General features: G+C 35.6%; 1 protein-coding gene across 1 annotated transcript in view; it reads left to right on the top strand.

Moving 5' to 3' along the window:
- SCFD1 (sec1 family domain containing 1) overlaps positions 1-12,690 on the top strand; it is a 49,061-nt gene extending 36,371 nt beyond the window's left edge. Inside the window, exons 21-25 of the mRNA XM_084207772.1 lie at positions 3,955-4,007; positions 6,527-6,560; positions 7,793-7,858; positions 10,459-10,527; positions 11,445-12,690. Of these exons, the coding sequence (XP_084063898.1) occupies positions 3,955-4,007; positions 6,527-6,560; positions 7,793-7,858; positions 10,459-10,527; positions 11,445-11,468 (246 nt within the window). The 3' untranslated portion in view covers positions 11,469-12,690. The remainder of the gene's footprint in view (positions 1-3,954; positions 4,008-6,526; positions 6,561-7,792; positions 7,859-10,458; positions 10,528-11,444) is intronic.
- Positions 12,691-18,554: the final 5,864 nt, after the last annotated feature.

Genomic DNA, 18,554 nt, shown 5'->3' with positions numbered 1-18,554 from the left:
AGAGTTGTATTAGGGAAAATTACATTTCTCACATCTTTAAACTTTGCTATGTAGAGGAAAATGTTTTACTACTGATTCAGTCATTGTGTTTGCAAGCAGAGGTGGTTTTTGTCAGAAAATTCCCCTTCTTGCCTTGTTCCTGGGGAAATTTACTCAGATGTTTTAAATTTAAATGTTACAAATTTTTGAGTTGTTTATGTGTTAGCTACACAGTCAAGGCATTTGCTATGAATTTACAACTAAAAGTAGGTGTGGTTAGTAGATTTAAAACAGTCTTCTTAGTCCACTTTCACCTGCATGTATCAACTGTGTGTACAGAGAGAAAACTAAGGGTAAAATATGAAAATTATCAACATGCAAGTAATCCTTTCTTTTCTTAAACTGTACTTCATACATGATATATGCCATTATTCTTAGCAGATTATTTGCTTTCTCTTAACAAACAAAGGAATTGATACTGTTGCCAGAGTTAGTGGATTGTTGTTCCTCTTTGAAAGACTTGGAAAAGATGTACAGGGCTAACTTTATTTAGTCAACCAGCAGAGGTCACCCAGAACACTTACCATAGAAAGCTGAAATTAAAACTATAGATAACTTACAAGAAGGTGAAAAATTAAACCATTTTTTTTTAAATAAACATTAGCTTCCTCCGGCCACAAGTTTAGGTGTTGATTGAGAAAAGTTTACAAGTCATATGAGGGGTTTTTTCTGACTTGACTTTTTCACATTTTACTTAGTAGAAAACAGCTACCAGCACTTTGATAATTTGGAGAAAACATTGATCTTCTCACTTAAAAAATCACCGATTGGGCCACTCTGTCAGTCAGTGGCTTCCTGTTCTACTGGCAGGGCAGAGACTGATCCTCATGGCATAAAACAGGGAGTCCCACTTTTCAAGTCATAGTAGACCAGGCAATCCCTAAAGAATGATTCTCCTAACCTGCAGGAAAACTGACAGCAAGTTTGGGAGTAAGTTTCAGCTAAAGGAAGAAAGCCAGAGAGTCAGTGTGGAATGTGTTTAGACTTGCTGTACTATCAACAGAAGTGAAATTGTATCTGGAAAAGGTCAATGTGTGGAAATACACCATTGTGACTTCTGTTCATCTTCTGATGTGTGGGATCCTTTTCTATTTCCCAGAATAGAAAACTGCTGCACTGCAGGCAAAACACAAAGGGAGAGGAAAAACGTTCAAGATTTTATTTTTTTACAACACAGAAAAAAGTCTCCTTTATCGTTCAAGAAATCTTATTAACCACAGTAATCAGTGTACATAGAGATAAACAGTGTAATGTACATACAGATAAACAGTGTAATGCAAAATTAGAGCAGATTATTGAGAAGTCAAGCAATTATAACATGAATGTAAATAATTTATTTTCTAGATATTAACTGCAATAATAAAGGAAATATATGAAATGTACATACAAGTTGTACCATAAACATTCAATATATATTATTGTCAGTTGAAATCTTAAACCTATTTAGATGATATCCTGTGCAAAACTCTGTGGGGTTGTCTGTAAATCACTTTGGGTGTTGCTTGTCTCTGCTGTTTCTTTTGTCTCTCTGGCAAGGACAAATAAGTCCATGCCAACCATGCTTTCTAATTTTTTCAGAAGCAGGAAGAGCTGGAACAGATCTTATGGGCCATAATACTATCTTGTAACTTTTTAAATTTTTCTAGATTGTTTAACTACAGTTACACCTTTTCTTGAAAAACAAGTAATGTTTTCTTGAAACATTCTTGATGACCTTAAAAGTAATTAGTTACTTGTGTGTATTTTAAATAATAATATTTATTGTTAAAAGCACGATTTTAGGCAATTTCTTTTAAGATCCTCTTTTAATAAAGGAATATTCTGTTCATAAAACTAAAATATAGTTGCTTTGCTTTGGTCTCATTAAATAGAGGTTGATTAAAACATTGAATCTTCATAAACAGACAAAAGTATACACAAATTTTAATCCATATCTATGAAATTGACCATGATTTACTATAGAGTTATGGAGATCCTTCTAAGGATCTTCTAGAAAATGGTTTGATTACTGAGTGGGGGAAATCTTTGAAAAGTGAACCTTTACAAGTGGTTTAGCCTCTATTGACTTAAGAAGTAGATAGATCTGATTTGTGATATATATTAATGAAACTATTTTGGTTAATACTGTCCCTTCCAGCAGATATGGTACCTTTCAGACTTAGGATATACTTTTCATGCATTACAAAGAAAAATTCTAATCCAAATTGGTCCTCTTAGGTTCTGCAGAAAAACAAATACAGACTAAAAGTCAATGACATTTTCCATCTTAATTTGAAATATTGAAAGCTAAGTTTATACATTCAGAAGTATTTATTTTCTTCTAGAATTTGTTAGGGAAGTCACAAATTCTGTTGTGTGTAAGGAAAACGCTATACACTTGTTTTTATTGGCAGACTTGCTATTTAACTAGGCTTTCTTTTCCTTGCACCCTCAGCACTGATTTCAGCAGGAATAGTGTATTTAAACAGCAACAGTGGAGAACCTCTAGGTTATCACATTTCTATTGCTTTACCACTTTCTGTGTGTCTACTTACACAAGCCCACAGTGAAAAAACACAGGAGTAAATGTTTGTAATATGTTTATTAACTCTGATTTTTAGTTCTGTCATTAATCTGTAATTCACTTGAATAAGCAGAGAAAGTGAATCTCTTTATCCCAGGTACAGGTTTCTCAAATACCTCTCAGTTTTAGTCTCTCAATATCTGTACATTCTCAGCTCTCTTTACCCCAAGGTCACTGTACCACCTTTAGGTATGAATCTGCAAAATCATGAATGCTGGCAGACTCCAGCAGTTGAAATTCCCAGTGGAGCATATAAAAGCATTTCACAGAGATTCAGTGGGAAATTAGATCTAAATTATTTTCTTTTTAAAAGCCAAACTGCAGGATAAGATAATTATTTTATGTAATTATATAAAAGTTTGTAATATCAAATGGATTTATTTTGTGTGTGTGTATAACCACCACATGTATATTAAATACTTTTTAATACTAGAGGTAGTTATGCTATGTGACCTTTAGTAAATTCCCCACATGATTTGTCTACTACTCAAGAAGTCTTATTTCTGCCCTACAGAATCATCAGAATTCAGATGTTTTTGCATGTAAGCACACAGATAAAATCAACGGTAGTTCTGCATGCCATTTATCGACAAACTAAACTTCACAGTACCTGGATGAAAATGTAATATAGAAACAGGAGAAAGCCAAGAAGTTGTCAGAAGGAGTTACTAAGAACTTTTGTTTTTCATCCATAATAATTGGCAAAAATCCTGCTTATTGCCAATAAAAACACTGGAATGCCTCAGTGTTCTGTGTGAAGAAATTTTTTTTCTGTAGTATAGAGAGTCAAACTTTTCAAATTTTTGTGGAACTCATTTCTTCTTCAAGAGCTTAATTTTGGTTTAATAGTAGTCATAAATCATGACATGAGAAGGATAAGTTACATAACAGTAGCAGATTTTGATCTGTCTTGTCCTTAGCACTCATTGCCACAGAAGTGTTTTGTTTTATAATGTTAAATCAATAGCAGATCTCCACAACCTGGAAAATGTTCATATTTGTTACTAACCACCGGTGTTCCTCTAAAGCTGGTAACAATTTTTCTTTCTGCATGCTGTCTTTCTGTTGGGATTTATTATGCAAGCAGTGTATTTTTTGGAAAGTGTCTGATAGTCAATTTTAGGTGAACCAGAAATAAAAAGCTCAATAGCACCCTTCATAGCTTCTCACTTTTGTTTATTCTGTACTGGTTCAGTTATATACAAACTTTTTAAATACTAGTGGACACCACAATGAATGTTGAATGATGTGATGGGAAATGATACTGGTTTGAACATTTAATGTAATATATACAAGCAAAAATTCATTAGCCAAAATTCCAATCTTTTGAGCTGAAACATACTTTTTAATAGGAGACAGATGACTACCGGTATTTTGACCCCAAGATGCTGCGAGGCAGTGACAGGTGAGTTTTGCTTCTTTCCTTTTACTCCATGAAAAGACTGACTTAAGAAATCTATTTTATTTTGCTTGCTGACTACAAGTAATTATTGTGATCATTAATTTTAAGTCAAGACAGTTGGTCTTGAAGGAATTGACAACTGGGAACTTGGATCAATCAGATACATTTTTATAACACTGCAAAAAAAACTTAAAAAAATAAGTGCTAACATGTACATTAGTCACAGGAATATGCACTAATATTTAGCAATGATAAATGTTAGAGTTTGTCATAGTTGTACTGCTTGGTTTCTTAGAAACTTTTCACTTTTTCACTGAGTTTTCACTGTTAAGTTAAATAGTCATTGGATAGTGCACCAAAATTTCCTTGTTACTTTTTAAACAGTTGCAATTTTGATTTTAATACAAGCCTTCTTTAGTAATTCGTTAATAAGTTTGAAAAAAAGAATATTGAAATTTGACTGCATTTACTTTTGTTTAGGTAGGTACACATTTTATATTCATGTGTATGTGAAGGGAAGCTTGGATATAGTTTATTTTGCCAGTAAAAAACAGGAAGAGGAATTGCATCAGAAGTTTATAAATCTTGATTTTTGCTTTGTATCTTTAATTAATAATTGCCTGATAGTCTCACCTAATCTAATATCCTAGCAACAGAGCAGATACTTAACTTTTATATTCTTTCTAAACATAACTGTCATTGAACCTATGGGAAAACAATAATCTCATTTGGTTGCACCATTTTATTACAGGATCAGTGTGGATAAAGTAGATCCAGGCTTGGTTTTAGTTATTTGCATGAAAATTCTGTCTCTACTTAGTTCTTGAAACATGAAAAGTAAGAGGACATCAATTTCAAATTATATGTATGTTTTTTTGTAAATTATTACAGATTATATAATTTCAAAGATAAGCAAGTTTTGAAATTATCAAAGAGAAAAGTACTAGTATTTTATGTTTCATTTTGATTTCAACTGTCACTTATTTGTGATGCTTTTATAGCATTTTAGTGCAAAAGTACAAAGATTTATTTTGCTCAAGCCGAAGGGTTTTTTCAATTTTTTGGCCTCTTTGTATAGTTCTTACATTGCTTTAAACAATATAGAAATATTCATTTACAGCAGTTCATAAATGTGGCATTCTGTGTAGCTGTAGTAATTGTCATAGGGAATAGTTTTTAATTTCTGGTTTGGGATTTGCATGAAAACTCAAGTTATGTTCCTTAAATCATATTTGGGCATGATAGCAAAACTCATGTAGTGGTTTGCCTAATTCTCCCTTCAAATATTTTGCTGACAATAAAAACATATGTTAGTTTTCTTGACAAAGTAGTGATGTAAAATAATATAATTAATGGACTTAATTTAAAAGTGGCTGTTTTTATTTTCTAATCTACTCCCATTTTAAGAAATACAGGCATTTCTACTTACGATGTTTTAAACAGAGTAGTAACTGCATTGTTGTAATTCAGTCCTAGCAAAACAGTATCTTTCTATCCTGTGTAAAGCCTACCTCAAGTATAAACAGGTTTGTCTCTGAAAGGATGACACAAAATGTGTGTGGATTTGTTTTATCAGACTCAAAAAATGAGAGAATTGGGGTAACAGTTCTATTTATGGGAAGTCTGTAGTATTCCTGACAGAAAAAGCAACACATTGGAGACATCCATTCCATTTTAAAACCTGTTTTTCTGATACGCTGGAATCTGTTTTGACTCAGTTGTTCTTGGTCACTCAGAGAAAACTTCTTGAAATAAGGGAAAAGGTAATTTGAAGGGGTTAATACAGGGGTTTTAAGCTATTTTAGAACACAAGATGTATTTGACTTCCTGGGGCTGCAGACCGGTACAGGGCAGGAGGGCAGTGGTAGTGTGTGAGCAAAGGGCAAGAGAGCAGACTGACCCTTCTCAGCTTGTTCTTCACTTTCCCCTTCCCCTGAAGCTTCAAGGTGATGCAGAAACAGAGGTTTCTTCCCCTCTACCTGCTACCTGTCCTTGTATTCATAAGGAAGAGTCTGTACCACCCAAACTTGTAATTTCCCTCTGCCTCCCTTTATCATTCTGATCCTGCATACCTGCTGCCTGCAGCAGTTTTTGAGATTTGGAAGCATCAGTAAGTGTTTATGCAGGCACTGCAAATTGACTGGCTTACCTAGCTAAGATTCTAGGAGGTAGGATTTCTAGGTGCCATGAGTTGTGCTAATGCTGATCACATTTTTAGCTCACTGTATTTGCTCCTAGGTAACAGCACCATAGTTAGAGCTTTTAAACTATGGAAGAATTGTTGTCATAAAGCTTATTATTCAAGCAGCAACATTAGAAATTATGAAGTAAAATTCCTATTTGCTCATGTATTCAGTCCTGTAGATTGAAAGATTTTCCACAACAAATGGAAAGGCAGTTATTGTTCTATCTTATATTTTTGTCTAATATTATATAGTAGTCCATACATATGATGGGTACATGATGCTTATTGTGGTTATTTCTATTAATGTGTAATGAAATCTGTGCTGTATTTTTTATAGCTCAGTTCCAAGAAATAAAAATCCATTCCAGGAGGTGAGTCACGTAGAAATATTTTTCAATGTTCGTGTGTTAAAAATAAATAAATCCTGGGTACAGTAATCTTTGATGATCATGATTAAGAAAATGAGAGGTCTTATTTGTAAAAAAGCATTTAGACTAATTATACCTAGTATTAATTGTAATTAGCTGTTATTCTGTAGCTTTTCATCTTAAAGGACTATGTAAGTATTAACTAATACTGGAGAAAAAAAGTAGAAAATGTTCCGGAAGGCAATTACAGGGATTTACTGATATTGTAATTGAGTGAGCAATTTAAGTCCCTCATTTTTAGACCAGATTTTCAGAATGCTCTCTAGATTAATCCTTTGTCCAGCCTTAAACAACAGCATTGATGTAAATGACTATATTAAGGAGTCTCTGCAGTTAAAGGAAAAAAAGCAAAATAATGAATGTTATCATTTCATACAAGTGCCTGTAACTTTCAGTATTTTTCTGTGTAAATATTTACAAATAGAAAAAGTCTTACCTAATTACTACAAAGTTTCGTAAGCAAAATATTTGCTTTGGCAACATACAAATGTTTCAGATTTCTCATGAAATGTCCTAATTATCCTCAGGAACAAAAGAAATACCATATGGTAGCCCAGATATATATATGGCTACAGATGGTCATACCAAAAATGTCAGAAATAAAATAAAGTCTTTATAAAATTCATATAGTATGGTCAAACAATTTTGGGTAATGAATGTTAACAACAATAATACAACTATTAAGTCTCCTTTTTCTAGACACAAATTCTCCTTTAAACACAGCCCAGAAAATACTGATGGCTTTTACCTGTAATATTAGAAATTATTACCAGTAGTAGGTGGGAAGAGAAAAGATGATGAAAAAGTATATTTCTTTATGATAGAAGTATTTTATTTATGGCCCAAATAAACATCCGTGGAGATATTTTAACTCTTCCTGTGGTCATTGGAGACATCTCTGGACAAAAAAAGGAACATGTTGAAACTGTATATGTATCAAGTATGTCTTAATAGAAGAGAGTGGCATATTAAAAGCTCTCAGCTTGCTATTCTGTATCCTACCAAAACTTCAGATATCTTCTTTCAGATAGGAAGCAGTGCTTCTGTATCCAGTTCTTAAAAGAACACAGTGTGATTGTGATGATTTTTGTTGTAGGTTTAATTATCTGCTATATCACTACTGAAATTTTAAGAACTTGAATGCATACTCTAATAATATGTCTGTTGCTTTTTAGGCAATAGTGTTTGTAGTTGGAGGAGGCAACTATATTGAATATCAAAATCTTATTGACTACATTAAGGTATGTGTACTTCTGTCAGTTGTAGTCCTTAACTTACTGATAGAAACCAGATAGAGCGTGTTTTCTGTAATATTTAATATTTAGAAGACAAAGTCTATGAAATTAGCCTTGACTTCCTTATTCTATACAGAGTCTGGGAAAAAAGGAATGTAAGAAATCAGTAGAAATTGTGGGTTACTAATTCAGACCAACAAAGACTTACTGTTTCTGGTATTTTGCTCATGTTGCCCTTTGGAGTTGAGTAAATAAACTGCATTCTGTTTTATTTTGTGTTCATACACACCAACGTGGTTGAAAACTGTCAGCAGATGTAGCAAACTGAATTAACCTGTTTCAGAGTTGTGCTAGTAGTTCTCATGTGCTGATGTTAAATAAAGCAGCTGTAGCATATCATAACCTTGAAAGTAAGGAACTGTTGAGAATTCTCTAGTTTTCATAAACCTTGCAAATGAGATCCCCAGTGCTTTTTTGCATGCAACTTTGCAATATGGAGTCAGCTCAAATTCAGACCAGCAGATAACAGCATTTTATTGTGTGACAGTGTTATTTGAGCATAAAGTATGCTCAAATAAGAAACCAACATAATGCAAATACTATGCTATCTGTTAAAGCAAATACCAGATTGGCACCAATATCAAAGCATTTATTACTTACCCTCAGTTAGAGGTTTTCCCTACTGAGTTAATAGAAACTCATTCTTGTTAGACTGCATCATTTAATTCTGTGTAGAAATCATACAAGGTGTCATATTCACAAGTAAGAAAATACATAATCACCTATGTAATGCTGGTGTAACAGATTTAATTTCTCTAGTTCCAACTGGCCAGACTAGCAGAATACAGATATACCAAAAATCAGTGGATGGAGAAAAATAACTAAATCATTACAGTTCCTGGGAGGCAGGAGTGGTATTCAAGCACTTTCCAGGAATTAATAAAAATGCTGAAGTAACTTTAGTAAAATTCTGAAGAAGGTAATAAATTATTTAACAGCTGTAGCACACCATTCATTCTTCCTGATCTTAACTTTGTTCATGGTGAAGTTGTCCTGCCCTCTGGTAGACTGGATTGAGGCTTTTCACACATAAAAGTAGATATGGAGCATTAATCATTGAAAAACAGTTATTTTACAAAGCACATGAGAGTTTGATGTCCAGGTGAGTTTTGAAGAATGCAAAGTCAGAATGTGTGTGCTGAGTTTCTCCCTCTGACAGGCAGCCATTTTGAAACAGAGCTTGTCTGGATAGAGGAAAGGATAGGAAGAGAAAAGTAAATTAAAGAAATCATTTCAATTTGGCTTAGCACTCATCACTATCCTCAATAACTAATTCAGTGAGGCATCTGCCTGTGGCAGAGTCTATTAGCAAACATTTAGCTTGCTCCTAAGTCTACCCAAAGCCTCTTTAGTTACTAAATCAATCCAAAAGATGTCCAAGAGGATGACTATTTGTTACTTCCTATTTAAAAAAATCTTCTGAATCCCCTAGAAGTTAGTTCACTTCCCTGATTGTAACTGCATGCTGACAGAGCTGAGGTTTGCTGTGTATGTGTATATACAGGGCTCTGGTGGGGTGACAAATTAAACACTCAGCACTTCATACAAAGTGTCAGGAAGCTGAAGTTTCAGAGGAATAAGAGGGCAAACAGGAGGTCATTTGTCAAACAGAAGGAACTGAAAACTATGGAAATGGTAATGTTAGACCTTATGGAGAGTCAGAAGTTGAAAATACTCTTTCTTCTTCTGGAACCTGTGAACAGAGGTTTTTCATCCCAGTTGTCACAGCTGAACTGTGCTGTATGTTTCTCCACTCTTACTGTGTACTTGAGCAGTGGGAGATGACCTCCCAAGGAGGAAGACTCCCTCACCTTTTTTCCACTTAGCCCTTTGCTCTTGAAAAAACAAGGTTAATGAAAACCTTTATTCTCCTTCCCACCACCTGGAAACCTGTGTGCCTCTCCCAGGTGACACAGTCTTATCCAACAAAATTTGCTTTTCCATGTGGTAGGCTTTCGGCATCTATTGTTTCCACAGATGCAGCTATTAATTATTCTCAAATTCAGTCAGTCTTCCTCCAGGATAAAAAAGAGAAAAATCAACAGCTCTGTTCTTGCAAGCAGATACCACAGAGATTTTATTCATGGCTTTATTTTTCTAAGCACTATCTGTCTTGCCAGTTTGCTCCTGAAAGCACAGAGAAAGTATTTTAAAACTTTCTGAAACAGGAAGTAATGTTCATTCAGCTTTGACATTCCAGGATTTTTTTGTAAAAGAATTAAGAGAAACCTTCAAATCTAATTATTTGTAGTTCTGTGCTAGAATAGACTATCTCACAATGTCAAAAAGCAAATATTTATGCTGTCATTGAGGTAGATTGTGGCTTAAAATAAATGTATTGTCCAAGTTCAATTCAACATGCTGAAAATGTGTCATCAAAATTGCAAGGCATAGGGAGCCTCCAGGAGGAGGGTTGCATACTGTTGTGTGCAAAAGAATTTAGTGGATCCTGTAATTTCCCTTTGTAGATGCTTTAAAAAGTACTGCTTGTTAATCCTCTACTACTCTGTTAAACAATTGTTTTCCTATGGACTTTTCTTTTTTAGGGTAAACAAGGCAAACATGTCCTGTATGGCTGCAGTGAACTTTTTAATGCCACACAGTTTATAAAACAGGTAGATAACTTTGATAACCTCTGTAATATTTATTCTTTATCTAAATCTACATCTCCATGGATTTTTACTGAAAAAACCTCAAATTAATCTGTGAAAGATTAATGCATGTTAGCTTTTTTTATTTGCTTGAAGTGGGGTTTTGAAGTCATTATTTTTAATTAGCTGTTGAAGACCTGTTATCAATGTGAGCTCACACAGGTAATGCAGGTAGACAAATTCATGGGAATTGTCTTAATCCTACTGAAAAAAAGTTGAGTCAGTTCTTGGAACTTTCACAAACAGCATCTCTTTCTAGAGTTTTCTTGCAACTTTTTCAAGTTACAAGATATTTAAACTTTTGTCCTGGTTTATAAATATCTACAGATATATAGGTATAAAAGTACTGGCCTAGTGGGAGCTTGATGTCCATACCTGTACTAAACTCTGTCTTTTAGTGCTGTTAAAAACATCATTACTTCTCTATGCCTCATTCCAATACAAAAGAAAAATTATTCATGGTGGTCAGCAAGTAGCAGCCCTTCAGTAGCTGTCACCACCCATGGTTTTATATCCTACTAAGATGAGAGCAAGTTGTTATTCAAAGCTGCATTTTAAAGAACTAAATTAATTCTTGCTGCACTTCAAGGAGACAAATGGTACTTGCAGGCTTTTACCTCCTCATTCAGCTTAATTAACATTTTTTTTTTGTCTTGACTGTGTACACTGTACCTTTGCTTCATGAGATACATTCATGAAAATTGGAAGCTCAGGCCTTCCCCTCTGAGGTTATGAATTAAATATTCTATCACCAGAATACGTTTGGTTCTCAGAGACAAACAAAGCAGATAAGACAGAAATATTTGCTGTATGAACTGGATATTTGTTTGACTGAAAGAATAAGATTAGCAATCTAATGACTTTTTTCTCTTCATGTTTAGCTGTCCCAGCTTGGCCAGAAATAAGACTGAAACACCATTACCTGGATGGAAACGTGACAACAGAGAATTGTTACAACATTCTGATATCTTAATATCTTTAATTTTGTCATTATATTAAAACTTAAACCCGTTTCATTAATATGATAACTTTTAAAAAAAATCTGTAATTAATACGGTGTATATCAGCATTTCAGAAATAAACCTTAAAACCTACTGTGTTTTTGGTGGAGGTCAGTTTCACTGTTATTGCATTTTTATTGCAGTACTAGCTATGGTATGTGACAGAAGTGGCTGAAAAGTATGGCATTTTCAAGTTCTTATATGTAAGTTTCTGATGCGGTAAGCAGGGCAATAGCTCTAAGAAAAGGTCAAGTCTGTCTTTAGGAGTTACGTCTTCTTGAAAGCCAGAATATCTTTATTTAACAAAATTCAAAAGAGCAGAACTGCCTTTCAGGACCACAGACAAAGAGCCTTAGTGTAAGAGAACTACTTCTAGTTCTTACCCTTTTATTTTACCAAAGTAATTTGATTTGTGCAGTCTTTGCATTATGGTCAAAAGATACCTTCAGTACAAGTTTCTGGTACAGTAATTTAGCTTTTCTTTTAAGGTTAAGAGAAAATTGCTTGCCAACACAGTCAGTTTCAAACTGTCAAACTGAAATCTTTAATAATTTTCTTCTGCACTTTTTATTGTAACTGCTTTGACTGTTATGTTTGGGAAGAACCCAAGTCATACTCACAAAACAGCTCTTAAGTTGTATCAGCGCATATTTAAAATACCGTTTTTAACAATTCCATTAAGTATGGGCAGTTTAATAGCTTAAAAAATCTGGTAATGATAATTCTGGAGAATTATCATTACTTATCAAAGAACATAACAAATTCTTTTTTATAAGTGGAGGTTTCTGTCTTTAGAAACCTCCTCTCTGGAAACAGCTACTGGTGAAGCAATAATATTACTTCAAAACAAGGCCTAACATACTCAAAAAGTGAAAACATTTCTTGTGGGTTTATTAGCAAACTGTGAGAATTTCTGGCTTACTGTAAATTTTTCAGTAGTACTTTTTGCACTGTTTTTTAGTGTTGAATGTTAGTTTTGCACAAAACAATGCCCTTTCCCTAAATAGATTCTTTTTCAGAATATCTGTACAAGAAATACAGGTGATCTATTCCTTGAAAGTATCACAAGAATAATATGCATAATCTAGACCATGTTATTTAATTATCTAAGTGTTGTTTGTAATCTACTCCACAATACTGCTATAAATTTCTAATTTTGCTGAGTCAATAAATATATTTCCTATGGTGTTCATTGTAGTTGTTGCATGTGAACACTGTCCCAGATTTCAATAAGCAAGGATTCAATGTCAAATGCAGTTTGTTATTCTAACTATATATATATACACACACATATGTATGCTATATTTGTTAGCAAAAACAAGGCCAGAGTGTGTCAGGAAAAGAAAATTACATTTAAAGTGTTTATCACTTCTTGAGGGAGTTTGTTCCAGGCACTTGAAATAATCCCTCCTCAACTGTGCTTCCTGTGCAGAGAGTTTTAACCTTGCGGCTGACAACCAGTTTATGAAAAATCTGCCGCTTGGTTTTTGTCCAGATCTTGGCACTGCTCACTTGAACGAGAAGCACTCCTAAATCCCAGCTTACAGAATTTGCTTTTGCAGTAAACTGTGTAAAGATAAAAGAATTTACTTTGGTGGCTACATTCAAAAATCTGTTTTCCATCTTTAGTGACTCTGGAGATAGGTTTCATTCGTGCCCAGCTTTATAACTGGATCTGTGGCTCTGCTGTGTGAGCAGGCACCAGTCAGTTTGGGGTTCAGGTTTTCTTAAAAAAAATAAATACAATTTTTGTACTTCAAACCTTTTTCTCCTTCATCTCCAAAATAGTTTTCTGGTTTAGTTGCAGTAGTAGTCCTGAAGTTCTCTGTTACCTTTAAGTTGTGCATTACTGCTCTGTCCCTTTAACAGTGTGCATGCCTCATGCTTCTTCCTTGCTAATGTAACCTGAATTATGGCGTGCAAGTTTTTGTTTCATGGCCCTTCTTCCCAAGGACCTCTGGATTTAGGAATGTGGAAGGTTGTACAAAAAATCTGTGGTTAATCTAGAGGCAAACAATGTTAAAAATAAGCTCTCTCTTTGGTAAGCTGTCACAGTGCCCTTCGTGTCTTCTCAGGTCCCTTAAAGGCCTGTGCTTGAAGGAGGGGTTATGACTGGCTCAGTGAGTCTTTTAAGAAAAATTGCAACATTCATGTTGCTAATAAATATTCTAGGTGCTGCATGGAAGACCAGTGAGGTTTGGAACTTTTCTAGCCCCTTCTCTGTTGATAAAGCTCTGACAGGGCCAGCTGGTGAGGCATCAATAGCAGTGCCAGCTTCTGGCACAGCAGCTCCAGCTTCTGCATCTCAGAACAAGCAATTCTGCATTGGTATCTACTTTCCCATTTTAGCAAAGACAGCACAATGATGAGTGTCAAGTGCTGTACCTGTTCTCAGGAAGAAAATTAGCAGATTAGTAGTCTGGTCTTCAGCTGTGGAAAATTCACAATCGATCTTTCGATTGTGGACAGATCTTATGAACAGTTGCACATATTTCAGAATACATGCACATTTTGAAATTACAGCCCTTTGCTTGCTTTCCTGTTTTAATTTGAAGGTTTTAGAATATTTAGGTGGATATTTTGTGATTTAATGGTGAATTCAGTGAAAATTCTGTTTTTTCAGAATTAGACACTCTAAGATTAAAGTAACAATAAAAAATTAGATCAGAATAAAGGAAAGAAGCTTCTGGAGACCAGCACTTCATCTAAATGGCCTTATTTGTATGGTACTCTCTGATGCAAATCAGATAGAAATCTTTCCTAGGCTAGAAGTAAATTTTGCTATTGATTGATGGTGTTTCCATCAATGTGAATGGAATGTAAAATAGCAAGTTTTTCCCAAAATTCATAGGTTCTGCAGAGAATAGGAACACTGCTATCAGTCGCAGTTACAGAGCCAACCTAGCTGTGCATGCATGGCTTCAGGACTAAAGCTGAACAAAGGGCAGCATTTCTCTTTCCACTTAAATGATATACTCCAAAATGGAATTGCTTAATCAGTGTGTTGGCTAGAGCAATCCTATGAGATTTAAGAGGTAAAAGGTTTATGAGAGGGTACATGGGACCACAACTGCATTCTTGAGATCTGAAATAAAAGGTGTTGGGCTGGAACATCATATCCCTTATTTACTGACAGTGGAGACACCCACTCCCTCTCTTTGTTTGGATCATTTGTTAGTTGTGATTTGTTGCTGACAGATGGCTCTGGCTCAGAGAAAGCCAAGCCTGGCCAGTGTTCTAGTGGTACAGAAAAGTTAGCCACAGTGTCAGTGAATTCTGTGTAGCTTCAGAGGTCAGAGAAGATGTTAATATTTCTTACTGTGAATCAGTAGATTAATTGACCCACTTCTGTTTTACTTGGAAGTGGCTTAGTAAGCCCATTCTGTGCAGCAGTTGCAGTTGTTTTCAGCAACATTCAGATACATTCTGCTCCATAATATGGTCACATGTCGCTGCAACACATACCATCCTTCACCAGCATACAAAAACCTGCATATTGAATCCACCAATGCATCATATTTTTTTCCACAATTATAAACCATTAGGTATTTCAGTTGCCACTAGAATTTTAAATTCTAATTATAAATTTGTATCTTTCCCTTTATCTGCTTGTGTCTTTCCCCTTATGTAAACCAAGCAGCACTAGATTTTATATTCCTAAAATGTTATTCCAGCTCCTTCTCGTAGCTACATAGATTGACTTGCTTGATTTAGTAATGGAAGAATAATCTTTATCCTGTGAAACCAGACTCATCTGCCCAAAAGCCTCAGAACTATGAATTCCAGGTCCTATTTCAGTCTCCCCATCTCATGTGTGCATTCCTATTTCTGGCAATACAAAAGGGATAGATCAAAGGCATACTGCTTTTACAGAAAATTGGTTTTAGCACCTCAGCATAGACAAGTAATACAACTCATTTACTGCTCTGTATTCTTACTTGTATTAAGCAGGTAGCATGAAAACCAATGGATGAAAATTAATGGATGAAAATTAAGTCCTAGAAGGGGTATGTAGCTTTCCTGGACAATAATTGGTGTGGATTCTTTCAGTAATTTCTGGCAGGAGTACAGTTCTCCATAGTGTTTCCGACAGCTAAAACCATTCCCCCGCCTTTTTCTCCTTCCCCAAATAAATTTTTATCTTCTCTCTACATATAGACTTTCCAAGGCTTTCAAATCATACTGAAGATACAGTTTTAACAAATAATAGGACTGTTCCTATTTCATTTTGCAAAGTAAAATTACACAGGTCAGGTGAAATAATTTATTGTGAGTTAGATTTAATTGAGCTGTTTAGTTTATTCCCTGAAATTACCTAGGAGCATTTGTACATTCAGCTACAATTCCTGCATCTCTAAACCAGGGGAATAATTGCAATATGTTGTATAAGTTGCCAAATGACAATGGGAGCTCTGTTCTGAAGTGTTTATTACGTTCAATCTGATATTTGTTCTCAAAAAACTTTTTAAATCATAAATCAACACATATATATTTTATCTGTTTCAAGTGCAAATATCTATGTTTGTTCACTTTTTCTATACCACAATATGCATCATATGAAGTAGATTGAATAAGGTCAATGTTTTCTTCATTTACAAATCCCTTGGGACCAGTGTCTTCCTACTTGGTTTGTTCATTCTTTTATGCAGCATGTTCTTGTGTCCGTAACAAAGACACTCAGATGAGGTCACAAAACCAAAAAAAAAAGAGGGGGAGAGGTGATGGCTTATGACACAAAATGTTTCACAGGCAAGCACACTTTTTTCATCTAGACCTTGTGTAATAGTAAAGCTAATTGTATGACTAGTTTTGGTAGCACTGAGATAAACCCTCTCTTTTTATATGTCAAAGAAGTAAAACACAGGTGGTGCCATTTTTTCTTTAGACTCCTTTACCAGTATGTTCCAGTCATCTCAGAGGATGTCTTTTGCTTCATTTTCCTGGGATTGTTGACCGCTAAACTGCTGAGCTCCAGCTGGGATGTAAATTCTCTCTTGAACTGGAGCATGAGTCCATTCCCATAGATAACTAATCAGCCATGGGCCCCATTCAGATATTGTTTGAATTGGTAATTCACAAGGAAAGATACCTACTCCTAAATGCTGCAGTACTGAGGATATTTTTTGTCTTCCCAGGGAGAAAAGCTTTGGCTTTCCCTCTCTGGGATCATGCTTTGATGAGCTCTTTGAAAGCAAACAGTGTGAAGATAAACACTGCAACACAGGAAAGGTAACTATATAAATCTACCTCAGTGGGATTTATACCTCTGTCAGGCTGGAAATCACCTTTATCATGCCAGAGATAAGGGACAGTCTGAAGGAGAACAGGGAGGAAAACCCCTCGCATTATGCTGTGGGATTGTTCTGAAATTCTCACAGGGAAATTGTACACGTCTTCACTGACTAGATCACGTCTTCACTGACCAGATCACGTCTTCACTGACCAGATCATCACCAGCTTTCTGATGTTTCTGCAGATCACACTTCTCCCCAGGGGAGGCATCTGTCTGTCAACCTGTCCTTGCCTAGGACAAGGAACAATATTGTTACCAGCCCAGGGCTCTCAGGGAGGAGAATGGAAAAGTTGAATTTGTGCCTGCTCAGGGCCCAATGTGAAAACAGGGGAACCTAAAAGAGTTCACTCTTCTGCAGAGCCAATTTAAGGGGGTTTTTAATGATAATACCTCTCACTTATTAGTTAGAATTAATTTTCTGTCTTTTTCTTTTCTCTCACTCTCAGTTCACAGCAATATCAATGATCAGAAGAACAGTCCCTGTGCTGTCAGCTTGGATCCTGCTTTGTCAAACAGTGAAAACTTCATGAAATGTTTTGTAAGCGTGGCAGTCATATCATGAACCAACAGTGATGCTTTCCAGATTGCTTTTCCTCCTTTAGGTGTCATTAGTAATTTGTTCTGCTATTGTCCTGGCCTGACTGTGTGCAGTCTCTCTGTCTGGTCAGGATCTGGGCTTCAAGTGCCAAGCTCACCTGTATCCCAGCCAGGCTCTAGTGTCCCAGCAGAGACAAGGATTTAGCCTCAAAATACTTGTAGTGATACCTCAGAGGAAACAACTAGTTCCCTTCCCAAACCCACAGAAATATTTGTACAGCTAAAGTTCCTGAAGCAAAAACATCACATTTAGAAGAATCCTTTGGCACAACATGACCTTGCTTTCTGTTACCTATTTCTAACAAACACACATTTTGGGAACAAAAACAGTGCTAAGAAAATAAGTGCAACTCTGGCTACAGAAAGGATGAGATCTGGACTGCATTCTTTGGAAATTTTTACAGTAATATGTTATGGACAAATGTCTCTATAATTTAGTCAATACACCACATTTTAAAGCTGTTCATCTATCTATCTATCTATCTATCTATCTATCTATCTATCTATCTATCTATCCATCTATCTATATATATATATATATTTACTTTTTCTACAATGGCAATAGAAAATCTAAGGGACCTTTAAGTGTATTCACTTAAAGGCAATTTTCATTGTCCAGTGTGATAACGATTGGTAACTGAAGCAGTTTCAGCCTGTCTTATAGAAGAAAAATGGAGAAAGAGGCGATTCCCAAGGCATCAAGGTGTAGAGGTCATGCAGGCAGCAGCATGTGAAGGGGAGGGATCATAAAAAGACTCCAGCACAAGTCCAAGGGGGAAATTCTCCCCTAAAATGAAAGTAAAGGAGAGAGAGTAATCCTACCAGTCAGCAAACACACAGAGACACTACACAGGCTCCCACGCCCTTCCCACAACAGCCATGAGCAGGGGACCACGAAATAACAGTGGGCTCCATCCCAGCAGGTCTCCATCCCAGGATAGAGAGCTGCTCTCTCTCTTCTTTCTCTCTCCTTCACAGGAAGATAGCCAGGGGAAGAGAAGTGCCTATGTACAGTTGGTAACATCAGTCACCAAACAGAGCCAGGAGGGAAACTCCAGCATCTAAATGACACCCTGCTGAGCCAGGTGTGAGGCTGGGGC

This window comes from Fringilla coelebs (genome assembly GCF_963513975.1).
Source record: "Fringilla coelebs genome assembly, chromosome: 6".
In the NCBI taxonomy this organism is placed as follows: domain Eukaryota; kingdom Metazoa; phylum Chordata; class Aves; order Passeriformes; family Fringillidae; genus Fringilla; species Fringilla coelebs.
This window is presented reverse-complemented; position numbering and strand designations above follow the sequence as displayed.